Source organism: Chenopodium quinoa, unplaced genomic scaffold (genome assembly GCF_001683475.1).
Source record: "Chenopodium quinoa cultivar QQ74 unplaced genomic scaffold, ASM168347v1, whole genome shotgun sequence".
NCBI classification, from domain to species: domain Eukaryota; kingdom Viridiplantae; phylum Streptophyta; class Magnoliopsida; order Caryophyllales; family Amaranthaceae; genus Chenopodium; species Chenopodium quinoa.
In genome coordinates, this window is record NW_018744504.1 from 27,001 (window position 1) to 45,804 (window position 18,804).

Consider the following 18,804-nt stretch of genomic DNA (forward strand, 5'->3'; position numbering starts at 1 on the left):
GTCCCAAAACCTCCAAAATTTCTCAAAAAACGTGGGTATTAGCCTTCAATTTTGGAATTTTCTAACTTTTTTCGCCCGTAAATAAAGATTACCGAAATATTTACCATGGTCTCTAATACCCTCTGAGAATCCAAATATTCCTTTAAACGACCAATTTACCGGTTAGCAACTTGTACCGATTTCATTAACTTAAGCCTACCACGAACATTTATGACAACAAATAAAGATCGTATGTGGTTCCAAACGATATTATACGACCCCGAGAAGTATTCCATAAAATTTCAAGACTTTTAGACACCGGGTCCTGAAGACTCCAAATTTCTCAAAAAGCGTGGATATTGACCTTCAATTTTTTTATTTTTTTACTTTTCTTCGCCCGGATTTAAAAATTGCCGAAATTTTTACCATGGTCTATAATACCATCCCAAAGTCTAATTCGGTAGGTGGAACCATCCAATTTGCCTTTAAACGACAAATTTACCGATTTACAACTTGCATCGATTTTATTAATTCAAGCCTACCATGAACATTTCTGACAACATATAATTCTCATATATGATTCCAAACGGTATTATGTGACCCTGAGATGTATCCCCTAAAATCTTAAGGTTTTTTTTTACAACGGGCACCGAAACTTCCAAAATTTCTCTAAAAGCATGGATATTATCCTTCAATTTTGGAATTTTTTTAAATTTTTTTCGCCCGGAATTATAAATTGACGAAATATTTACCATGATCCTTAATACACTTTGGGATTCCCATTGGGTAGGTGGAACCATCCAATTTGCCTTTAAACGACAAATTACCGATTTACAATTAATTTGCACCGATTTCATTAAATCAAGCCTACTACGAACATTTATGAGAACATATAACATATAATAATCATATATGGTTCCAAACAACATTATATGACACCAAGATGTATTCCCTGGAATTTCAAGACTTTTCAACACTGAGTCCCGAAACATTCAAAATTTCGCAAAATGCTTGGATATTAGTCTCCAATTTTGGAATTTTTTTGACTTTTTTTTGCATGGAAATAAAAATTGCCAAAATATTTACCATGGTCCCTAATACCCTCCGAGAGTCTAATTGGCTGGGTCAAACCATCCAATTTGCCTTTAAACGACCAATTTACCGGTTTACAACTTGCACCAATTTCATTAACTCAATCCAACTACGAACATTTAAGACAACATATAATGATCATATATGATTCCAAACGACATTATATGACCCAAATATGTATCCCCTAAAATATCAAGGATTTTCGATATCAAACCTCCAAAATTTCTCTAAAAGCATGGATATTAGCCTTAAATTTTGGTTTTATTTTTTTATTTTATTTTTTTACATTTTTTAGCCTGTAAATAAAAATTTCCGAAATGTTTACCATAGTCCCTAATACGATCCAGGAGTCCAATTGGGTGGGTGGAACCATCTAATTTGCCTTTAAACGACCAATTTACTGGTTTACAACTTGCACCGATTTCATTAATTCAAGCCTACCACGAAGATTTATGACAAAAATAATGATCATTTATGGAATGTTTTGACTTTTTTCGCCCGGAAATAAAAATTGTCGAAATTTTTAGCATGATCCCTAATACTCTCCGGGAGTCCAATCGGGTTGGTGGAACCATCCAATTTGCCTCTAAACGACCAATTTAATTATCGGTTTACAACTTGCATGGATTTCATTAACTCAAGCCTACTACAAACATTTATGACAACATATAATGATCATATATGGTTCCAAACGACATTTATATGACCTCGAGATGTATCCCCTAAAATATTAATACTTTTTTACACTGGGCCCAGAAACCTCCAAAATTTCTAAAAAAGCGTGGATATATTAGCCTTCAGTTTTGAAATTTTTTACTTTTTTTTTTCGCCCGGAAATAAAAATTGCCGAAATATTTACCATGATCCCTAATACTCTCCGGGAGTCCAATTGGGTGCATGGAACCATCCAATTTGCCTTTAAACGACCAATTTACCAGTTTACAACTTGCACCGATTTCATTAATTCAAGCCTACCACGAACATTTATGACAACAAATAATGATCATATATGGTTCCAAACGGCATTATATGACCACGAGATGTATCCCATAGAATTTCAAGACTTTTCGACACTGAGCCCTGAAACCTCCAAAATATCTCAAAAAACGTGGATATAGCCTTTAATTTTGGAATTTTTTGACTTTTTTTCGCCCGAAAATAAAAATTGCCAAATGTTTACCATGGTCCCTAAAACCCTCCGAGAGTCCAATTAGGTGTGTGGAACCATTCAATTTGCTTTTAAACGACCAATTTATTGGTTTACAACTTGCACCGATTTACCGGTTTACAACGGCCAATTTAATTAATTTGCACCGAACTCGACTTGAACCGAATTTGACCCAAACCCTTTTAACCCGTCAAAACGCGAAATTAACCCGACTTGTTAATTACCTGACCTGAATTCAACTAACTTGACCCGTTCCTAACCCGACTCAAAATTAACCCAACCTGTTACAAACTCGACTCAAAATCAAACCGACTTGTTATTGATCCTACCCAAATTCAACCCGACTTGTTATTGAACTGACCCGAATTTTACCATACCTATTACTTACCCAACCCAGAAATTCAACCCGATCTGTTACTAACCCGATTCGAAATTAACACGACTTGATATTGACTCGACATAAATTCAACCCAAATTTTTCCTGACTCGATTTCAAATCATCTTAAATGCAATTTAGACCACCTTATCATGGTTGATCAAAGCATTTTGTCTAGGGAGACTAAGTCGATCCATGCCAGCAAAAGAAAGGAGCATCATCCTCAAATTTAAGAGTTAAATATAATATATTTGTTGTAGGTCAAAAGAGATAATTATCTTCCTAAATTATAGAATATAACTCCCAAGTCTATTGCCATATATATTATAGTCAAAGGAAATTATTAGATTGATAAAAATGATAACTATCTATTTATAGTTAGTTGAACCCGAATATGACCTGACTTGACCTAACCTGATTGTAACCTGCAAATTATTGACTTGAATATAACCCGATTTGAATCAGAGAATGACTCGACTTAGAAATGACCCAATCTGGTTATAATCCGCAAATTATTGACTTGAAGCGAACCTGACTCAAACCCGAGAATGATCCGACCTGATTCTAACCCGCAAATTATTGACATGAATTGAACCCGAGAATTACCCTAACCTGTTTTAACCCGTGAAAACCCGACCTATTGTTCACCCGACCTGTTATTAACCCGACCTAATCCGATAAAAGTATGATCCGACGTGCCCCGACTCAAGTATGACCCAACTCAAACCCGACCCGCATAGGTTATGGAATTAATCTGAATTGACCTGACCCGAGTTGATCCGACCCACTCTTACCCGACCCAAACCTGACCCGTTTACCCGAATTGACAGCTCTAAGCGTGATAATAGAAAGGTGTCAACTAAAAAAAATAAGGAAGTATGAAATAAAATAATAGTGGATGCTTACCAAATAGAAAAGGGTTGTAGTTATAATAAAATTCACATAAAAGAAAATTGTTGTGATTACTGCGAATATGAATAAAAAAAGTGGAATGTTCACATTTTCAAGGCCTAAAATGCATGCAAGCTTCCTCAATAAGGAAAGAACGAAAGACGAATAAGAAACACGAAGCTTCTTGAGTTGCTCCAAAATTGATCACACCAAAGGAGACATAAATTTATTTACACAAACAAAATAGAGTTTTGAGTTTGCATTCTTAGGGTCGCATCATCACGTGGGAATTGCCGTCTCGAAGGGCTTGTTTTGGAGAACAAAATAAAAAAAAAAAAGTAATTTTTGTGCTGAACGTGTGATGGTCAATGGCCATAAATTAAAATAAAGTTAATGATCGAAATTTAGTTAAAGTTCCTTCCTCGCAATTTTTTATTTTTATTTTTACTCAATAGATAAATAAACAAGCATAATTATTAAAATTAAATGAGAATAAAAAAATATTGAATACACCGCACCCAAAGTCCCTAATATATACTTTATTTATCAATCTTTGATATGTGAACATTTATCAGTGATCTTTGGGTCATTTATCATCAGGGGAGAAATGAGCAAGCTTAAAGAAATTGATTTTAGAGAATAAGTGATCTTTGGGTCATTGATATGAGAGCGGTATACCAAATACCAAGTGTTGATACTTGAGTAGATATCTAACAACACCAAATAAATTACTACATAAAATTAGATAAACATAGCATATATTGTAATTAAAAAAAACATTACTTTAACAAAATGTGTTCTCTAGCGTAAAGTAAATTACAACATATATAAATGAATGCAACTATTGCATGAGGAAGGGATCAAGGCCAAAGTCTTCTCGTACGGTTGTATTTTCATCACTTCCCTGCGCAAACGCACTTGCGTGAGTACATCAATGAATACAGGATGACCACTTAAAAGAATAATGTCCCTAATATAGATATCAATTACGTAATCAATTATGGGGACGTCCCAGTTTCTCATAGTAAGAAATAAAATTTGTATTTTCGTAAATAAACCAATAATTTTATACAACTTTATTCAATTGTGGGACCCACAAAAATGAAAAAGTTGTTGATTTATTGACGAAAATATTGATAATCAAATTTCGTTTCTGAACATGAGAAACAGGAAATTTCCCATTAATTACTATTGTAAATACCTGTTTAAGAAACCTCCCCAAGACATCCTCTAAGGATTCAGAACTACTTTGCCCTCGACCACAAAATAGCTTTGGGTCATCCACCACATTTCCTTTTGACGAGACTCCATTACAAAACTGAAGCGGGTCATTTTGAATACTCTGATTTTGATGAGTGTTGCCGCTAGTTGAAAGGAGATTTTGAGGGCACTCAATTGTAGCCCCCCATCTCGCTTTCAGATTAGCGCCACCCCCAACTCCTACGCCACCAATATTTGAGATTTGGTGGCCGCCGCCTAAATCTCTTGCGTTTAATGGTAGCAGTGAGGTTCCATCGGTTGCTGGAGAAACTTTATTATTCATTTGCACTGTTGTAGAAAGTAGAGTATTTTGGTTCGCAGGAAAACTAGATATGTTCCCAAAATTCATCACTGGAGAAGAAGAGAGGGCTCTAAGACTAAATAATCCATCATTAGTGTTGAAGCGACCAAGCATTCCTCCTGCTGCTTGCTGTGGTATAGATGTTATATTAGGAAATTTTCCGTTTCCTGCAAGGCTGCGATATATTCCATATCCTCCCCCTATGTGTGCATCCTCAGGATCAGCCCCAATCGAGCCAAGCTTGCTTCCTGGCTGCAGACTCATTCCAGAATTTACCTTTCGAAGATAAAGCCTATATTTCTGAAAATAAATAAATAAATAAATATTAGGCATTATTGTTGGTTATTAAAATGTTAAGTTGTTAATCAACATATAGAGTGAAAGAAAGAAAAGATTCATATACACCTGTAAATGGCTTGCAACCTTTTCTCTTGTAAGTCCTTCAACGTTCATTAGGTCAAGAATCTTTTTAGGAAAGGCCTCTGCAAAAGATTAAAAAGAAAAGAAAGCATTAACAAATTAAACAAGATCCTACATTAGTTAAACAAGTATTTTGATCGGGGAATTCCCTGTTTCTCATGGTGAGAAACGAAATTTGTTTCTCATGAGGCATTTTCGTGAATAAATCAACAACTTTTTCATTATTATGGGCTCCACAATTGAATAAAATTGTTAATTTATTTACGAAGATGCCATATCACCGTGAGAAAGTGGAACATCCTCATTTCAATCTACTTACTATCAGGGCCTAACTGGTTGACAGCATCGACAAACTTCTGATGTAGCTCAACCGACCAGAAAAGTCGAGGCTTTTTCTGGGTTGATGGGTCCTCATTTTCCATTTCGTCCTCGTCATCGTCATTAATGTCATCCCCACAACTTACTTCAGTGCCTTCTCCTCTTTTGGCCACTCCTCGTGGAGGAATAAGCTTATTGTTCCTTCTCACAACATGCTGCCATATATTTTGGAGCTCTTGAATCCTCACGGGTTTCACCAAATAGTCGCAAGCACCATTCTTAACGCCTTGCATCACTCGCTTTGTATCGCTATAAGCTGATAGCACTATCAGTTGATCCAAAAAGCTTTAAATTAGAATCTCCCTAGGCCATTTACAATGTTTAGAACTCAACAGAATAAAGGGAAATTCTCTCTTTCTCGTATTGAGAAACGAAATTTGTTTCTGGCATTTTCGTGAATAAATTAACAACTTTTCATTATGATGGGCTCCACAATTAAATAAAATTGAATAAAGTTATTGGTTTAATTACGAAAATACCATTTGTTTTTCACTATAAGAAAGTGGGGCATGCATCCTCCAAAAAAATTACTCTGTACCGAGTATTACTAATTGTAGTGCCTTATCTATTAGATTCATAGACATAACATCCAAATAAATATATATATACGGAATATATTATAATTAATACCCCTCCATTCCTGAAAGATTGTTAACGGGAAATAAACCTCAAAATAGTAAACCTAACCATTTTTCAGGAACGGAAAGATATCAAATTGATTCGAAAAACTTAATTTATTAAGGTAGATATTTGTAGGATGAGCTTACTAATGACAGGCAGCTTCATTTCCAGACCCACAAGCTGAAGGAGCTTGAAACCATTAATATCCGGCATCTCAACATCGGTGATCACTATATCAAACTTGTTATTGTTTTCTTTCAAAAGCTTCAGCGCCTCCCTTGCTTGATTGGTCGTGGTGACTATCCAGTACGAAAACATATACACATAAAATTATAAAATAAATTAGAACTTGAATGAACAAGGAAAAAGAAAAAGTAAAAGAAAAACCTTAAATTCTAATGTATTGTAGTGGAAGATAGTTTTTTGTTTATAAAAGTTTATTTTGGGATATACAAACTAATAAATAATTAAGATTGTAGCAAAAGGTGTATGCATATCTCATATTATTATATTATTAGGGGTGTCAATTTGGATGATTAGATCGGGTTTGTTATGGTCGAGTCAGATTGGATCAATTTTTAAAGTTAAGTCATATTAAATTGTTATGTTCAACTGAGTCCAAATCTGAATTGGATATTTTTCGGATCGGGTCGGGTCGGGTGTTCTTTTGACACCTCTACCTATAATTGAAAGAAAGAGCTCCTCAACCAAAAAGGTTTTATATACGTACTCTATTAGTTTCAATTGATGAAAAATGTATGCACAATACACAATTAAATAAGGGGTTTTGAGACAAAGAAAAAATGCAAATGAAAAATAAAAAAAGAAAGAGAAAATGGAAATAAATTAGTAAAACAAAGAAAAACAAACCTTGATAGTGACATTTTTTAAGGAGATTGTCCATCAACTTGAGACAAGTAGTGTCATCATCCACAACAAGAACCCTGAGTCCCATAGGAAATCGCTCATTTTCAACTAAACTGTTCATTTTATGTTTTTGAAAAGAATTCAGATGAATAGGATTCTATAATATGTATGTACAACATAAACCTTAGGGGTTTGGTATATATAATGCATATATATGTAATTATAGTAGATTTAAGACCAATAATTACATTAATTGAATTATTTATAAATAATAAAAATTAATTGGATGAATAGTTAGTGGTGCATGGAACTTGATGATGAATGATTAGATAAAATTGTTGAATGTAAAAAAGTCAAAAGGGTAAAGCGAGGGAATTTAAGCGAAGCGATTGATTATCAAATGTGCAAACAAGGTAACTTATCTCGCTCCTGTTTCAATGTTTGTTGTCTCTTTAGCTGTTCGAATCCATTTATAAGGTAATAATCTCCTCTTTTACTCCACTTTTCCTACTTCTTTCTACTCCGTACTAATCTTACATTATTATCATCATCATATTAATTTTGCTTATTACTATTATCATTATTATCATTTAATAATTCATTGCATGATCCTAATTATTATTTTTGGATACTCTAGCTGCTATTATGGAATGTTATATATATATATATATATATATATATATATATATATATATATATATATATATATATATATTCTCCTTTTATACATATTTCTTAATTTCTTTCCATTTTCCCAAGATTTTCTTTCATGTTTCTGTTACAAAAATTGATTTACAAAAATAATTATAAGAAAGATTGTTTTCTAACCATTTTATATTAGCTGTGATAACCTGTTTAATGTGTATCGGCTTATTTATATGCCACTTGTGTTGAAAATCAAGTACTTTGTATACATCTAACAAATTCAACCTTGGATTAAATGTATCGTTAAGTGAAATATTCTCAAATTAGTGTATTATAACTGATTGTTAATTTTCTCCACCTTTCAATATTGATACAAAATATACATACATACCCCCTTTGTTTTTCAAAGTTCTACTCATATGGACTATACATGACTCCTTTATTTTGCTTAAAAGATGTGAGAAATAGAGAGTAAGGACATTAATTATTTTATATAATTGGACCACAAAATGAGATTGCATATGAATATGATAAACAATAAATATAAGGTAGCCTAAAAGAATAAAGTAAAAGTCTAAGCTAGTGAATAAAACTTAGAAAAACGGATGAAAAAAAAGGTGAGTAGAATTAAGAAAAACAGAAGGAATCTATGTTTACAAGTTTGCCTTAAAATCTTTGTTGAACTCTTAAACTTTGTATAAAAAAAACAATTGTTCATGTTAGGTTCTATTCATTTTACCTTAAAAGATAATTTTCAGTAAAGATAATTTCAATTCAGCAAATGTAATTTTAGTTCAGTAAAATCAATTTATGTTTAATTACTAACATTTCTAGTTCAACATATATGAATATACCTCTCTAGCTTTTCGTCAAAAAAAAAAATAATAATTAAAGAGCCTGTTTTATTCACCTTATTTTCACTTATTTTTGGCCTAATAAGTTTAATTAAATTAAAATATGTTCAGTTCAAGAAAAATAAGTTTAGTTTAGGCAAAAATAAGTTTTGTAAAAGGTCATCCAAGTTTGAGTTACAACTAAAATAAGTTTTAACAAGTTCTAAATAAGTTCAAATTGGTGAAAATTAGATGAATAAATCATACTATATTTAAGTTCGATAAAAATAATTTTAATTCAGTAAAAATAAGGTAAAGTGAAGAAGACCTAAATCCATACTTCAATGCTAGTGATCCTCATTGATATAAATATTCAATTCAGTTGGACAAATAAAATCTAGATACTAAGTGATTTACTTAAAAAGACATGTAATAAATTCCGAATCATAAAATTAATTAGTTGTCGATATTGAGTTTTGGGGCATTCATACTTAAATAATAATACCATTGATGTAAATAAATATTCAGCTTGGTAGAATCCGTATACTGAGTGATTAACATAAAAAAATGACTATACATGTCTTTTTAGGTAAATCACTTAGATCCCGTTCAGTTCACCTTATTTTTGCTGAATTGAAATTATATTTACCGAAACAAAATTATATTTGTTGAATTAAATTATTTTTACCGAATTGAAATTAATTATACTGAACTGAAATTATTTTTGCTGAACTGAAATTATTTTTACTGATTTTCTATTATAATTCTTCTTTAAGAAAACTGAATTTTACTGAAATAAACTTATTTTTACTTAATATTTTTTTTAAGGGCCTTAGTATGATAGTATCTAAGACCTGTAATAAAGTCTAATTTGGTAAAATTAATTGGTTATACTTAGTTTCATGGCATTCAAATACACAAAAATGAAACAAATCAGGAACATATTCCATTAATGACCCTTATTAATAAGTATTCCTTCCGTTTTGCTGATTTTTACACATTTACAATAGCTCCGCATGTCAAGGAAACTGTAGAAATAAGGATCATGCATGTAAATAGTTATGTACTCCGTAGTAAAGAGGAGACTGGAGAGAGATAGAGAGTAACTGAGTAATAGATTTGTTACTCACTCATTCGTATTTTTTTCGGTGTTCGTTTTCACAATTCACAGATTTTAACTTAATTATTTTACTACTCCGTAAGCCATAATAAATAGAAAAAAATGTTACTCCGTATTGTAATACATTGTTAGAATCGCAATGATGTATACTTTTATGATATTAATTTTCTTATAATGTTACTAACATATAATACGATAAAGTAATGGTCAAAGTTGTGTTTTCGACATGCGTGTTTAGTCAATTTATAACACTAAAAAAAATAAAAACACAAAGGGAGTAAATAAAATTATATTAGGTTCCATAAAGTGGGATAGTATAAGTATAAAATTATATTTGCAGTTTTGCACCCAACTTTTTCTCTCTCCACTTTACACTCTCAAACAAATTTTACCTAGGAGTCCGCAAACACCCCCTTTGTTGCAAATAATTGTTAACGGATGAAGTATAAAACTAAACTTTTAGCCAGGTCACGAAATAGCGACACTTGACATTCTAACTTTTCGCCAAGTGTCACACCACCTTAGATAGATGTTAATAAACTTCATACATAAAAATCGCCAAGTGTTGCACCACCTTGGATATATTTGGATAGACTTCATAAGATATAAATTAAAGTTAGTTTAGAATAAGATTGTTAGTTTAGAGTTTTATTTTCGATAAAATACCAAATAATAAACTTATAATTAGGCCACAAGACAACATCATTTAGTGTTTTAATTTTTCACGCACCAAGTGTCGTACCACGTTGGATAAATATAGATAAACTTTGTAGGAAAAAAAAAAAGTTAATTTAGAATTCTATTTTCAATTAAATTGAATCATAATATAATTTTATCTTAAAAGTGTATAAACAACCCGGACATCGCACGGGGCGCAAAACTAGTTTAAAATAGACCCGATCAAATTCAACCTCAACAAACCCCAACAAGACATCTGAATTGACACCTATTGACTAGCTACTTAGAAACCTTTTTAGTCGATGCACAGTTGAAAGCCATGGATCTAAAAGTACATTTAGCCCAAATTAATTAACTGTAAGTTACAAGGAAAAAATACATAGAATAAAGGCCAAATATGAAATCGAAAAACTCATGTTACTCAACCAAACGGCAGTATAATATAAACAAGATAATCATCAAACTTGTGCTCATCCTATCAATACATCTACACATCCAACTACATGATTATACACTCATTGACCCTAACTATATGACACATGATGAATACCTGCATCGGGATTCAATGATAGCTAGTACATGATGATTGCAAGAATCAACTAACCTCCACATAGGGTTGATATATATGTAATAATGGAGTTACCTTAAAAGCATATACACGCAACAGACATTATATTATATTCCCCTCATTGATAGATCTTTTAATTTGATGGAGGATGACGATTAACATGCCATGCACTGTACACCAGGGGTACATAAATACTCCAAACAAAAATGGATGTTTCTCCAATTCAGTTTAACATAGCTACCTCCTACCGAATCCTAGACATCGATAGTGCTTGGATTCGATTATACTTGGGGCCTCGGTAAGCTGTTTATGTGGCTGAGTGATGGCCAATTTCTCCATTGAATTAATGAACTTCCGCAAATGCTTGATGTATTCTGGGTAAGTCTCTAGATTACAATGACCCCCACCCTTTACCCATAGTGGCTCATACTTATCCTTTGATAGTTCCCATAGTCTCTTCCCATGCGACAAGTCTACGATTTCATCACTTGTTCCCTGCATATACGTATACCAATCAAAGTCAAGTTACGATATATATTACCAATTGTATTAAAATTGATATCCATCGAAATCTACAACATTATAAAGTATGAAGAAGCTAAGTAACTAAGTAGTGATTTTTGCAAGTTGATGAAATAAATGAAGGCAATGGATGCGCGCTTACATGTATAACAAGGACAGGACAGGTGACATGCCGGATTTTATCAATGTTCTGCAAAAATATGAAACAGATAAAAGATACGATGAGGAAGCAAGTCATTGATTATGTTTTTATTAAAAAAAAGAACAAGTCTGGAAAATAAGGGACACGTACGTACTTTGAAAATGTCGAACCATAATGTAACCTTGAGAGGATAGAGGACTCGCATACCAGAAAGTATAGCACTATGAAGAACAACACCCCTTAACCTGGTCATGCGTGATGCTAAATGTAATGTGGGGCCACTTCCAACAGATTGGCCGTACAAAATCAAATCTTCCTGGTTAATGTTATACTCTCTCTTTAAGCAATGGTAAACCGCTTCTATGTCATAGTATGTGTTATATTCGCTTGGCTGCCATAACATATATACATACATACATTAGTTATGATACAATTACTCGCACCTAGAGGGAGCCCCATTCATCTTGATGATAATCTAATGACATTTTCGTAACTTTTTATTAATACACGGATCCCATAAATGTTGATTTATTACAAAAATGTAATGCTGACTGGAATTTTTTGTTGATTTATTTACGAAAATGTCATTATATAATCAAAATATATTTATCATCATGATAAACTTGTATTTTCTCCCTAACATATTCATGATTAAATTACCTTGCCAGTTGAAGCTCCGTATCCTGCGTAATCATAACTGCAAATTAAACCAACAATTCAAACATAGTAATCAATAAAACAATTATTTATTGACAAATAATTTTAAAAATAAAAAAAAAAAAAAAAAAAAAAGAAAGAAAAGGAAAAAACCTGATGATATTGATACGAAGGTGAGCCCTGAGCTCAATAAAGAGATCTTGCAACTGACCGAGATCAGCAGCATTGCCATGAGAATACAAAAGGGTGAACCTCGCAAAAGGATGTTTCCAGAAAGTGGCCACAATTTTATTACCACTCTTAGTATCCAACAAATGAACATCTACATTTTTATCAGATGTTATTCCTGATAAAACCCACCTTCCTTCTTCTTCTTCTTTTTTTATCACATCATATGTTGATGGTTCTGGCGGGAAGAATGTGAACTTTGCTGCTATATTTGATGTCGCATTCCCCATTTTCTTCTTTCGAAATTCAATTCAATAAACATAAATTAATCATTCATTCGTATCAAAATTATCAATCTACCTTTCATCTATTCTGGGATCTTCTCCCCCTCTTTCTCTCTCTTTCGATTCTCATATTTTCAGGGGGTAAAATAAAATTTGGGGAAACCGGAAACAAGTGAGTTGAATTGGGATTTTTTAGAGATGAGAAAATAAAATTAAAAAAAAAAAGAGAGAAGAGAGAAGAGAGGAGAAAATGTATCCGATCTAACCGGGTTGTTGAGTTGGAATTAAATTTGTCCTCCCCTTGTTTTTTATAGAATATCATGGCCTTAATACTTTTGGAAATAACAACAAACCATCCATGCCAATTCTAATTCTACTACTTATCATATTTGACCAATAGTCAACGCTTACTTGTTTTTATTATTATTTTTTTATCATCAACAACCAACGTGTTTAATGTTCAATTAATCAAATACTATTGTTTTCAATTTCAACCGTTCATATATTCACGATAAATCTTGTACGTCCATTCATACATTTAGAGCTATCAAAACTTGACCCGACCCGAAATAACGACTCAAACCCGATTATTAACCGACCCATCTGAATCTGAAAAAATGGTGACCCAAACCCGACCTGAAACCAACCCTAGGCCCAAGTTGACCGGAGTATGTGAGACCCGAACCCGAACATGAACTGACCTGGAGATGACCCGACCTGAATGTAACCCGTAAATTATTGACCTAAACCGAACCCGACTTGATCTGAAATTGACCCAAACCTATTTTAACCCATCAAAATTCGAATTTAACCCGACTTGTTACTAGCCTGACCTGAATTCAACCCGACCCGACCTGTTACCAACCTGACCCGAAATCAACTCGACATGTTATTGACCTGACCCAAATTCAACCCGACTTCTTATTGACCCGACCCGAATTTTACCAGACTTGGCCTATTACTAACCCGATCAAAAAATTCAACCCGATCTGTTACTAACCCGACTCGAAATCAACACGACTTGTTATTGACCCGACCTAAATTCAACCCAAATTGTTCCTGACCCGATTTCAAATGACCTTAAATGCAATTTAGACCGCCTTATTGTTGTTGATCAAAGCATTTTGTCTAGGGAGACAAAGTCGGTCCAGGCCAGCAAAAGAAAGGAGCATCATCCTCAAATTTAAGAGTTAAATATAGTATATATTTGTTGTATGGTCAAAGGAGATAATTATCTTCCTAAATTATGGCCAATTTACCGGTTTAAAACTTGCACCGATTTCATTAACTCAAGCCTACCACGAACATTTATGACAACACATAATGAACATATATGGTTTCAAACGGCATTATATGACCCGAGATGTATCCCAAAAAATCTTAAGGATTTTCGACACCGGGCCCTGAAACCTCAAAAATTTCTCAAAAAGGGTGGATATTAATTAGCCTTCAATTTTGGAATTTTTCGATTTTTTTTTTTCGGCCGAAAATAAAATTTTCCAAAATGTATGTTTACCATGGTCTCTAATATCCTCCGGGAGTCCAATTGGGTGGGTGGAACCATCCAATTTGCCTTTAAACGACCAGTTTACCGATTTACATCTTGAATTGATTTCATTAACCCAAGCTTACCACGAACGTTTATGACAAAATTTAATGATCATATATAGTTCCAAACGACATTATATGACCCCGAGATTTATCCCCTAAAATCTCGAGCCTTTTCGACATCGATTTCATTAACTCAAGTCTACCACGAACATTTATAACAACATATAATGGTCATTTATGGTTTCAAACGGCATTATATGATCCCAAGATGTATCCACTAAAATCTCATTTCTTTTCAACACTAGGCCCCGAAACCTTCGAAGTTTCTCAAAAAGCGTGGATATTAGCTTTCAATTTTGAAATTTTTAGATTTTTGTTTGCCGGAAAATAGAAATTGCCGAAATGTTAACCATGGTCACCAATACCCCCCGGGGGTCCAATTAAGTGGGTAAAACCATCCAATTTGCATCTAAACGAACAATTTATCGGTTTACAACTTGCACCGATTTTTTTAACTCTAGCATACCACGAACATTTATGACAACAAATAATGATCACATATGGTTCTAAACGACATTATATGACCCCGAGTTGTATTTCCTATAATTTTGAGACTTTTAGACATTGGGCCCTAAAGGCTCCAAAATTTCTCAAAAAGGTGGAAATTAGCGTTCAATTGCCGAAATGATCTGATTATCATGGTCCCTAATACCCTATGGGAGTCTAATTGGATGGGTGGAACCATTCAATTTGCCTTTAAACAACCAATTTACCGGTTACAACTTGCACCGATTTCATTAATTCAAGCTTACCACGAACATTTATGCCAACAAATAATTATCATATATGGTTCCAAACTACATTATATGACCCCGAGATGTATCCCCTAAAATTTCAATGTTTTTCAACACTGGCCTCGAAACCTCGAAAATTTCTCAAAAAGCTTGGATAACAATTTTGGATTTTTTTGACTTTTTATCGCCCGAAAATAAAAATTGCCAAAATGTTTACCATTGTCCCTAATACCCTCCGGGGATCCAATTAGCTGGGTGAAACCATCCAATTTGCCTTTAAACGGCCAATTTACCGGTTTACACTTGCACCGATTTCATCAACTCAAGTCTATCATGGACATTTATGACACAAATAATGATTATATATGGTTTCAAACGAATGATATGACCCTGAGATGTATTTCCTGAAATTTCAAAACTTTTCAACACTAGGCCTCAAAACCTCCAAAATTTCTTTAAAAGAGTGGATATTAGACTTTAATTTTGGAATTTTTAGACTTTTTTCACTCATAAATAAAAATTGCCAAAATGTTTAACATGGTCCTTTATATCCTCCGGGAATCCAATTGGGTGGGTGGAACCATCCAATATTCTTTTAAACGACCAATTTATGATCAGTTTACAACTTGCACGGATTTCATTATTAATTCAAGCCTACAACGAACATTTATGCCAACAAATAATGATCTTATATGGTTCCAAACAACATTATATGACTCCGAGATGTATCCCCTAAAATATCAAGACTTTTCAACACCGAGACCTGAAACCTCCAAAATTCTCAAAAAACGTGGATATTTTTGGAATTTTTGACTTTTTTTCGCTCAAAAATAAAAATTGTGAAATGTTTACCATGGTCCCTAATTCCCTCCGAGAGTCCAATTAGTTGGGTATTAAGCAGACAATTTACCGGTTTATAACTTGCACCGTTTTCATTAACTCAAGTCTATCACGAACATTTATGACAACAAATAATGATTATATATGGTTTCAAATGACATTATATGACCACGAGATGTTATAATCTAAAATTTCAAGACTTTTCAATACCGGGCCTCGAAACCTCAAAATTTTCTTAAAAAGCGTGAATATTATTAGACTTCAATTTTGGATATTTTTTTTTTTTTTACTTTTTTTTGCCTGGAAAAAAAAATTGTCAAAATGTTTACCATCCAATTAGGTTGGGGGAACCATCCAATTTGCCAATAAACGGCCAATTTACCAATTTACAACTTGCACTGATTTCAATAACTCAAAATTACTACAAAATTTATGACAACAAATAATGATCATATATGGTTCCAAACGGTATTATCACTAGTAGAAAAAAGGCATTTGGCAGCGGTTCAAACCCGGTCTAAGGCACCGGTTTGAACCGCTGCCTATGTGAGGGGTGCCAAAAAGGGGGCCAAAAAGGCACCGGTTCAAACCGGTGCCAAAAATCGAAATTGGCACTGGTTAACCGGTGCCAAAAAGGCCCACAAAAAAATATTTCAAAGTTTTTGGCACCGGTTAACCGGTGCCAAAAACCCCCCAATAATCATTTTTTTTTAAAAAAAATTAAATAAACTAGAATTAAATGAGAATACCAAATATGAATCGGACATCACAATCAATATAATTCAATCTATTCAATATATATATATGATCAAAAAAATTACAGTATAGATCAATAAAAAAATTACATTATATAAATCAAAAAAAAAAAATACAACATATAAATAAATAAATAAAATTAACATATAAATCACAAAAAAAAAATTACAACTTCACAATATACTTGTATCTTGATTCTTCAATTTAAGATCTAAATCCATATACCTGCACCAATTAAAACAACCAAAATTAATCGATTAACATGATTTAGCTGCGAAAAAAATAAAAAATAAAAACCCCAGAAAATCGGAAAAAAAAAAAAGAAAATCAGTTTAAAACCTAGAAAAAAAACCCAGAACATCAAAATCAAAAAATAAAAATGTATAAAAAAAACTCAGAAAAAAACCGATTAAAATAAAAAATAAAATCGAAAATCAGAAGAAAAAAAACCCAGAGAATAAAAAAATTTCGAGAGAAAAAACCCAGAAATTAAAAAAAAAAAATCGAATTAAAATAAGTTTAAAAATCGATTAACCAAACCAGAAAATTGAAAATCACTTAAAAACAAATTAAAATCGATAAAAATAACAAATAAATCGATTAAAATAAAACAAAATTCGAAAATCAATTAAAAACCCAGAAAATAAAAAATAAATCGAATTAAAATCAAGAAATAATACCCTAACCTTGCTCATGCATGTGTTCGTGGTGGATTAAACCAAAAAAAATTCGTAGAAACCCATAAAAAATTTCAAAGACACTCATAAAATCAATTAAACTCAAAATTAACTTCGAACAAACCTAAATCAACTTGTATTAACCCAAAATAATCAATTTCGAACAAATCCATAAAAAAACACCCAAAAATGCATGCATTAACCCAAAATCAATTATTGTAACCGAAAATTAACCCAGAAATCAAAAACAAAATCAAAAACGAAAAAAAAACAATCGAAATCGAAAAAAAAAACCCAGAAATAGAAAAAAAAAAATCAAGATCGAAATCAAAAAAATTAACCCAGAATAACCCACAAATCGAAAACACCCAGAAATCAAAATAGTTGAAATCGAAAGAAATATTGAAATTGAAAGAAAAATCAAAAGCCCATAAAAAAATTGAAATCTTAAACAAAAAAAAAATAACCCTGAAATCGATAAAAAAAAATACAATCAAATTTGATGGAAAGAAGGGATTGAAAGAGAACGAGAAAGAGATTGAAAGAGGAGATGAGAGGAGATGAAAGAGAAAGGGATGAGAGAGAAAGGATGAGCGGCGAAGTGTTTTTGTGAGTGAATTAGCTTTAGGGTTTGAGACTTAATATATATATAAAAATAAAATAAAAAAAAGCCGGTTTTTTTAAATAAATGAATGGCACCGGTTCAAACCGGTGCCTTTTTTTATTTTTGGCACCGGTTCAGGGTGAACCGGTGCCTTTTCTCTTTTGGTAAAAACCCGCCCAATTCTAGACCGGTTTTGGGCACCGGTTTAGGCTGAACCGGTGCCATATGGGGGGTGCCTAATGCTTTTTTTCTACTAGGCTATATGACCCCGAGATGTATCCCCTAAAATCTTAAATCTTTTCGACACCGGGCCCCGAAACCTCCAAAATTACTCAAAAAGCATGGATATTACCCTTCAATTTTGAAATTTTTTGACATTTTTTTGGCCCGGAAATAAAAATTTCCGAAAATGTTTACCATGATCCCTAATTCGACTCAAACCCGACCCGTTTACCCAAATTGACAGCTCTACTAGTGCCCTATGGGCGTCTAATTGGGTAGGTTTAACTATCCTATTTGCCTTTAAACGGTCAATTTATCGGTTTACAACTTGCACCGATTATTAACTCAACCTACCACGAACATTTATGAAAACAAATAATGATCATATAT

At 32.8% G+C, this 18,804-nt stretch overlaps 2 protein-coding genes across 2 annotated transcripts; both read right to left on the reverse strand.

Annotated features, from left to right (window-relative positions):
* Positions 1 to 4,347: 4,347 nt before the first annotated feature.
* Positions 4,348 to 7,474, reverse strand: LOC110698319 (two-component response regulator ARR12-like). Its single transcript, XM_021875731.1, has 6 exons — positions 7,357 to 7,474; positions 6,633 to 6,785; positions 5,807 to 6,130; positions 5,473 to 5,549; positions 4,708 to 5,367; positions 4,348 to 4,410 (listed from the first exon to the last, which is right to left on the reverse strand). Exons 1-6 carry the CDS (start codon positions 7,472 to 7,474, stop codon positions 4,348 to 4,350), a joined length of 1,395 nt encoding a protein of 464 aa, XP_021731423.1.
* A 3,487-nt stretch (positions 7,475 to 10,961) lies between these two features.
* LOC110698320 (protein ABHD17B-like) lies at positions 10,962 to 13,901 on the reverse strand. The gene is made up of 5 exons (XM_021875732.1): positions 12,672 to 13,901; positions 12,522 to 12,558; positions 12,016 to 12,252; positions 11,862 to 11,909; positions 10,962 to 11,692 (listed from the first exon to the last, which is right to left on the reverse strand). Exons 1-5 carry the CDS (start codon positions 12,974 to 12,976, stop codon positions 11,435 to 11,437), a joined length of 885 nt encoding a protein of 294 aa, XP_021731424.1. The 5' UTR covers positions 12,977 to 13,901; the 3' UTR covers positions 10,962 to 11,434.
* Positions 13,902 to 18,804: the final 4,903 nt, after the last annotated feature.

Excerpts from the sequence above, each read along its gene's own strand:
- LOC110698319 (XM_021875731.1), bottom strand. The coding sequence starts at position 7,474 with ATGAACAGTTTAGTTGAAAATGAGCGATTTCCTATGGGACTCAGGGTT. Across the intron at positions 6,131-6,632 it reads AATGAAGCTGCCTGTCATTA|TGCTATCAGCTTATAGCGAT; the intron begins GTAAGCTCATCC and ends ATCAACTGATAG. Across the intron at positions 4,411-4,707 it reads TGGGGAGGTTTCTTAAACAG|GGAAGTGATGAAAATACAAC; the intron begins GTATTTACAATA and ends GCGTTTGCGCAG.
- LOC110698320 (XM_021875732.1), bottom strand. The coding sequence starts at position 12,976 with ATGGGGAATGCGACATCAAATATAGCAGCAAAGTTCACATTCTTCCCG. Across the intron at positions 12,559-12,671 it reads CTTCGTATCAATATCATCAG|TTATGATTACGCAGGATACG; the intron begins GTTTTTTCCTTT and ends TTTAATTTGCAG. Across the intron at positions 11,910-12,015 it reads TATGGTTCGACATTTTCAAA|AACATTGATAAAATCCGGCA; the intron begins GTACGTACGTGT and ends ATATTTTTGCAG.